Consider the following 7,730-nt stretch of genomic DNA (forward strand, 5'->3'; position numbering starts at 1 on the left):
GCTGGCAAAGAGATTACGCAAATCATTTGGGTTGGCTATTGAAATTTCGGACGGAGGACCCTCCATAACTTCGACAAAGTCACTCTGACCTAACCCAGTCTCTGTCACTTCTGTATTAAGGGTTTCTGACTCTGGTACCTGCCTAGTGCTTGTTTCTAGTCCTTCAAGACGTTCGTCCACACTGCCTAATACTTCTGATTGCTCACTAGGCCGATCGCCGTCACTCTTCCCTGCCGAGAACTCTACACCATCTTCCTTTAGTTCTACTGTGCGGCTGCGGAGCGTGCGGTTAGCCATCTCCGCCTGAACACTAACCTTTATGTTGCTGGTGTCCTGCGGCGTCCATAGGCTGTATTGTAGTAGCCGAAATGATGGCTTCCGGCTCCGTCGTCCTTGACCTTTCTCCAGCTAAGTGCGGATTGTACCTTGTAGTTGTTGCCGTAGGGGTCTTGGGTGTGTAGTTCGTTCCTCTCTGCTGAGTCCTGCCTTGGCTCAGGCGTCGAGCCCAGCTGTTGGTCGACACTCTTTTTTGTAACCGCTCACTTCCCTTGAGGGTTCTTTACGTTGTGCGCCATGCTGTTGCCGTCCTCCTTGATCCTACGTTGTGCTCCACTTATCAGCGTCCTCCCTCTTCTCGTAGATGTCGAGAAGTTATATGGAAAGGGAGAATTGTGGTTCCTGGAGCTGTTACGCGAGAGCAGGTAAAGACGGGAGTAACTGGGTTCTGTTCAGTAATCAGTAGAGCTGAGTTCCTATCCCGGGTCTTATACGGGTCCGGCTCGGGCAGGGCAGGAAGAACCTTTCTACTTCAACCACACACACACTTTAGACCGTTGCACTTAATGGTCATTTAATCCCTTCCAGCATACTAAATACAACTGAATTTATTAATACACTTAATGTGAACTTTACTTATACTACTTTACGGAAGGGCCGTACTTGTAAATTTTGCGTCCGACTTTGCCGAAAGTTGTATCATCAAACTAGGAGGTTCCTTAAATTTTGAATTCCCAATCATGTTGCTTTGCTATGTGATTCTGGCATGATGCTGACCTGACGCTAAGGTTGACAGCCCCTTGATGCATTACGATCAGGGTGTGAGGCTCCGGCCGTCCCACTTCTAAGTTATCGCTGTCCCAAGCTGTCAGCTCTCATTTTCTCAAAGCCTTTCCCACTTTGCTGAAACTTCCAGAATTCTAGGAAATTACCAGATGTTACTTCCTGTCCACATAGTAAAACTTGAACTATGTCCCTTCCGCGTGTAAGAGCTGGCTATCTGCCGGATCTCTTTGTTTGTAATCCTAACTTGATACAAATTTAATTTACACACAACAGTCCTCCAGTCAAAATGAACGGTTATAGTATCTGGTGCAATAAGTGGAAAAACCTGTAGTATGTATGCATAATGAACACAGTGGTTTTAATGACAGCAAATCTGTTAACTTGTCACTGAAACTCGCCCAGTCGTTGCTTTATTTCGTCCATATGCCCTTGATTGTGTGATTTTCTACATGTCTTTGTTGTTGCTTTGGCAGAATCCATTGTGGCTTACTTTCATCATTCGAATATAGCAATGCGCAAAAATTCGGAAAGGGTACACACCATTTCCTGGTGGAGATTTAATCTCGGCGCTCATGTCTGGCATGATGGTCTCCTATATAAAATAAAGCACACACTCCCGATATATTTCAAGCTCATCAGGTCCTACCTAAATGGCCGTCAGTTCAGAACTAAAGTCAACGGAGAAACGTCAAATCTCTTTCCAATAAAGTTCGGCGTACCTCAGGGTAGTGTATTGGACTCAGTACTCTATTTACTATATATATATCAGACATACTGACGACAGCTGATACAATAACTGTCACTTTCGCAGATGACATAGTAATATTATCCAGCCATGAACACCCAGAAACTGCGTCAGTTCACCTGCAACACCACCTACATCTCCTAGAACAGTGGACTAAAAAATGGAAAATTAAAATAAATTAAACAAAATCTACGCAAATCACTTTTACTTTAAGAAAGGGACCGTGTTCATCAACAATGAAATCATACCGGAATCACCATCAGTGCGCTATCTTGGAATACACTTAGATAAAACACTCAGTTGAAAGAACACATAGTCAAAAAGAGGAAACATATCGATGCGAAATTTATAGAGTTATACTGGCTACTAGGAAGAAAATCCCAACTGAACTTGGAAAATAAATTCCTGATATACAGTGCTGAGATAAAGCCCGTTTGGACCTACGGGATTGAGCTATGGGGCTGTGCCAGTAAGCCGAGTATCGCCATCATCCAAAGATCTCAGTCAAAAATACTTCGAGCAATGACAGATGCACTTTGGTATGTATCGAACGACACCCTTCACCACGACCTTGGCATCTCAACCATCTCTGATATAATCCAAGAGGTTGGCAGCAAACACTATGATCGACTAGAGACGCACATCAATCCATTGATGAAGCCGCTACTGGAAGAACCCAAAAATAGACGCTTGAAAAGACGTCTTCCAATTGACCTCAAGTGAATAACGGAGTCTCCTTCGGTGGAAGGACCCTCATCTTGCCATAGGCGGGCTCAGTAACCCAATGTCACATCAATAGCTTATAGAATATGATAGTCCTGATTGCTATTTTAGTAACAATAAAAAAATGTCTCCGTCGTCTCAGCTTGGTCAGCTCTCCCTGTGCCGACTCACATTGTAGCGGCAGAGGTACGAAAACTACAACTACGTCCAGTGTAAATTAAGTGGGGAAATTGTGTTATTTATCTTCATCCATTGCGGCCTATCTGAGTACATTTCACTTGAAGAACGAGACAGAACCCAGTATCCGTAACGATATTTTTTAATTAAAAAGAATCTGACAAAGAATGATGTCCAAATTCACAATAACATTTTTCATTTTTTTATGTGTTATATATTTCAACGAACTAAATTTTTGAATAATAAGGAATAGAACGTTTTTAATATGACATGTCGGCTCTGAGGACTTGCTTGTGTTAGTTCGAAGCTTCTGGCTAAACAGGACTGTCAAGGAGACGACATACTGGCGCCTTGACATCTCGAAATTTCAAAATGAAGCATCGCATTGCCAGGTTAAGACAATGCAATACGACATTACGAAAGTCACTATCATGTCTTAATAAATAAAAGGTAAAAATATCCCGGTATGAGGCCGTGAAGGTCTATAGGGTCGAGAGGCGTCAATGCTCAAAAATTTATAGATAATCAGCTCACAGGTGGCAGTAAGGTTGCCAGCCGTACGCTCTGGCCGCCCTTCATCCCCAGGAAGAGTCCTGGTACTCATTTTTGTTAGAGGTTGAGGGCCATAGGGCAGCTTCCTTCTTGTAGCATAGTGCCTCAACCAACTACGCTACCGCGAACGGCAAAAAAATTAAATAAATGTTAGTAAATGGTAAAATGTATAGAAAAAGGAGAAGCTATTCCTGTAACAGGCCGTGGTGGCCCATAGGGCTGTTAGAGTCGAGGTTCCCACATTTTCTCTTAACAATCGGCTCACAGATGACAGTGAGTTTGTCAGCCTTACGCGCCGGCCGCCCACACTTCACCCCCAGGGAGATTCTTGGTACGCATTTCTGTTAGATGCTGAGTCGAACCCAGGGCCATAGTGCGGCTGGAAGGATTTGGTCAATTGCAAAATCCAATGACATTGTTGCCAATGCTATAAAGAGTATCCTATAGGTGGCAGCATAATGCAGACAAAGAGAACACGATCACAGTGCCAGTTGGAAGATGGCTGCTCCACTACGTACATCCACGAAAGAAGAACAACGTTTTGTAATTCGTTTTTTGACCAGTGAAAGTGTGAAACCGATTGAAGTTCATCGACGGATGGAGGTTCAGTATGGTGATGCATGCTTGTCACAGCAGCACGTGTACGAGTGGAGTAGGGAATTCAGAAGTGGTATAACGTCTGTAGCAGAAGCTCCTCGCCCGGGTCAGGCGCACAGAGTTGTGACCCCTGAGTCTGTTGCAGCAGTTGAAGCCCTAGTGATGGAGAATGGCCGAGTATCGGTGGATGAAATAGCTGAAAGTCACAGATCAGCACACCGTGTCATTCATGATGTGCTCCGGTTTCACAAAGTGTCTGCAAGGTGGGTGCCGAGGTAGCTGACTCCAGAACTGAAACAACGACGTGTTGACGCCTATGAAGAATTTCTGCGGCGCCTTCAAGCAGAAGGTTGTGGCTTCCTTTCGAGAATCGTTACTGGCGATGAAACTTGGGTCCACTACCACCAACCAGAAACAAAGAGAACGAGCAAGGAATGGCGTCATTCCTTATCACCAAAACCCAAGAAGTTCCGGACGCAGCCATCTGCAGGGAAGATTATACTGAATCTCTTTTGGGACGAACGAGGCGTACTCTTGGAGCACTACACGCCTCGGGGGAACACTATCACCAGTGCCTCATATTCAGATCTCTTGAAGAATCATCTTCAACCTGCAGTCAGATCAAAGCGACGTGGACTTTTGACTAGAGCTGTCCTTTTGCAACATGACAATGCTCGGCCCCATATTGCCCGTGCAACAGTTGCAACAACCCAAGACTTGCACTTTGAATGTCCTCCACACCCGCCATACTCATCAGACCTAGCCCCAAGTGATTACCACATGTTTGGGCCACTCAAAGAGAAGAGTGGAGGAAAGCAGTTCCGTTTTGATGAAGAGGTACAGCAGGCGGTGAATGAGTGTTTGCGCAGACAGACACAAGAATTTTTTTCTAGAGGAATCCATACAATTTGTAAACGCTAGAGGGCCTGTATTGAACGAAATGGAGACGATAGAAAAATGATATAGTTGTGTACCAAATTATACTTTATTACATGCCGTGATTTTTTATGTACAGTAATGTTATATTCTAAGAAATTAAACGTAAATTATTTACTCACAGTTGTTGTTACATCATAGTTTTCATTACTGATTTATTTGTATATTTCTCCCATCTACGCAGCTTCTTTGATATGCTTGCCGCATGTTCTATGTACGTGCTTTTCCCTAAAACTGCAGCGATAGCATGGGTTTTCCTGTTTTTTATAACGCTGTTTTGGTATTTGTCTTATTTGTTAGAAGTTGGAGCTTCTTCAGCTTTATGACTCTTTCTGTAACGATGCACCCACCGATTGTTGGACATCATTTAAAATTATAAATATTTCAAAAATAAGTCTGTATAATGTCACTTCTTCCGTTTGAAGAGTATAGGTCCCGCGTCTTATAATTATTTCAGTTCTATCACAGCTGTGCCCTGAAGTAGTTCGAAAATTGTGGTTGCTAATTAGTCTTGCTATTTTCTATTACCATTAGACTACTTTATTTTTTTTAAGATGGATAAATTCCTTATATTGAGTGTTGAGATGTTCCCGACTGTATGGTCACTTGCTGACGGAAATAAAGTTTGATGGACACAATTAAAGAACTTTTAGAAATGCTGCAGTAGAAATTCAATAAGTATTTTGGAGAGAGTGTACAAGATTTCGAATGGGTTCGTGATCCATTCGTTGCGAATTCAGAACATCTTCCGATTAATGTACAAGAGGAACTCGCAGATTTAAAAGCGGACAGAACATTGAAACTAAAACTTCTCGAAGTGCCTTTGGATACGTTTTGGTTGGCAATGAGTGAACACCCGGCTATCTCGAGATGGCAGTTAATGTGTCATTGCCATTTTCAACTACATATTTGTGTGAACTGGGCTTCTCGACGTTAACTGAAATTAAGACATCAAAGAAGGAGAGGCTCAAATCCATCGATGAAGAAATGAGACTTGCGTTGTCAACGACTCCACAGCGGATCAGTCGCTTGTGTGCAGCTACGCAGGCGCAAGTATCACATTGAAGGTATGAGTAGAACTACTGTATTTACCTTAAAAGCGATATAAGTGCATTTTCTACACTCTACAGTGAATTAAAGTTCATTAATTGTTAATAAACGCACGAGTCGATTTATGTTTAATGATGATAAAATAACAATAAAATAATATTATAGTAATAAGTTGATCACGTTACGTATTTATATTAATTGTCTGATATCATGCGTTTTGAGGGGAATAACATTTTGGTGTGCCGTGTTGAGTCATGGATACTTCATGGTGTGCCGCGAGTGGAAAAGGTTGCGGAACACTGAGTTAGAGAACTGCTGGGGTTCAGTCCTTGTGAGCTGTTGCTGTTGGACACTGGTAGCTGAGGCAGTAAAGACTGTAGCAGAGTGAGATTACTACTCTGTGTGTGACAGCAATTTTTAAAGTGTAGTCACAAGTTGAGTGTTAAAGTGTTCAATAAATGCGGGTACCATTCCAAACCCCGCCTATAGTTAGACTCATACACATAATATCAATGTATGCTACCAACATTTTCTGTTTACTTTTTAATATACGCAACTGATAACTGAGGAGCTATTCCAGGACAATAGCGGCTCCGGTATAGAAAATCGAAATTACGGCCGTGGTGATTCGTTGCGCTGACCACGCGACACCTCTATCCGCAAAAGTTGGCACTGGCGAAAACAATTTATATGCTAACCTAACACCGTGATCTTTTACACAGCCAGTGCACAAAAATAAATAATCGTAAATATAGCAATTAAATATGAAATAAATTAGGAAAAGTCATAGAGTAAATGATATTTGTTTTAAGGATGTCAAGTTCACATAATCTTTAATACAACTTTTGAACCGAATTGAAATAAAATTGCAGGAATTTACGAATTTCGGCACACTTCTGAAGCGAAATTATTTGTTTCATCAGCAAGCTGAGATAATGACTCGTAGCACACAGACACTCAATGAAAGTGTTTGACGAAACGGGCCACAATTTGGAGCTTTATGTCACTCAAAAAGCAAGGTAAAGTGTGAGGAGGAAAGGGAATTATCTTAAATTAAAACAGTGAAAGGAAAAACTGACGACAAATAAGTTTGGAACCGTTTGGCACATCGTAATAAGATTCGAAATTTATGAAACACAATGCAAACATCCTCCCTTTGTTTCTGAAGACCTGATAATTTGTTGAGAGATGTTAAAGCAGTTGTCGGGCTGAATTAGAACTGTCTCCGAGAGTCCCACTGGAACTTCCGGGAAGAGCAAAGTCAGCTACTGGAGTTGTTGAAACAGGAAGCTCAGATGAATATGTCAGATCAGGGTTAATACGACTAAAGAAGAAATCAATTTATAAAGTATTTGGCCATGGACTATATAGATTATGTACGAATAGACATATGAAACAAGAATCACAATTATTAGATTTAGTTTCGGCCGGGACAGTGCAGCGGGTATAGCGACTAGTTACTGGCTGGACGACCGTGGGGTCGGAGTTCGAGTTCCGGTGCAGTCAAGAATTTTCATTTCTCCATGTCCTTCAGAGCAGCACTGGGGGCCCCTCCACCTCCTATCCAATGGGTACCTGGGACTCCCTGGGGTTAAAGCGCCCTTTTGCAAAGCTGACCGCTCACCTCCAACTAGTGCCGAGGTCAAGAAAATGTGAATCTATACATTCACTCCCCCATACGCCTTCATGGCATAGTGCTTACTTAGTTAAGTACAGGGACAAATTTAATGACTTTACCTTATAACGAAAGTAAGAGAGAAAGTGTACGGATCAGATCTTTTGCATTCGTCAAACATCATCATCATCATCATCAGTAGGGCCCGGATTTCTATGACATGTCATAATTTTTTCCTAGGGTTTATTCCTATTTTTAAATGTAATTATGCAT

General features: G+C 42.2%; 1 protein-coding gene across 1 annotated transcript; it reads left to right on the forward strand.

The window, feature by feature from the left end:
* Positions 1–2,329: 2,329 nt before the first annotated feature.
* On the forward strand, positions 2,330–4,693 carry LOC111867895 (histone-lysine N-methyltransferase SETMAR-like; the record flags this gene model as incomplete). The annotated part of the gene is made up of 3 exons (XM_023858114.1): positions 2,330–2,526; positions 3,823–4,119; positions 4,225–4,693. Coding segments are annotated over exons 1-3 (963 nt in total), but the record flags the coding sequence as incomplete, so codon positions are not given.
* Positions 4,694–7,730: the final 3,037 nt, after the last annotated feature.

The sequence above is a fragment of the Cryptotermes secundus genome, unplaced genomic scaffold (genome assembly GCF_002891405.2).
Source record: "Cryptotermes secundus unplaced genomic scaffold, Csec_1.0 scaffold6848, whole genome shotgun sequence".
Lineage (NCBI taxonomy): Eukaryota > Metazoa > Arthropoda > Insecta > Blattodea > Kalotermitidae > Cryptotermes > Cryptotermes secundus.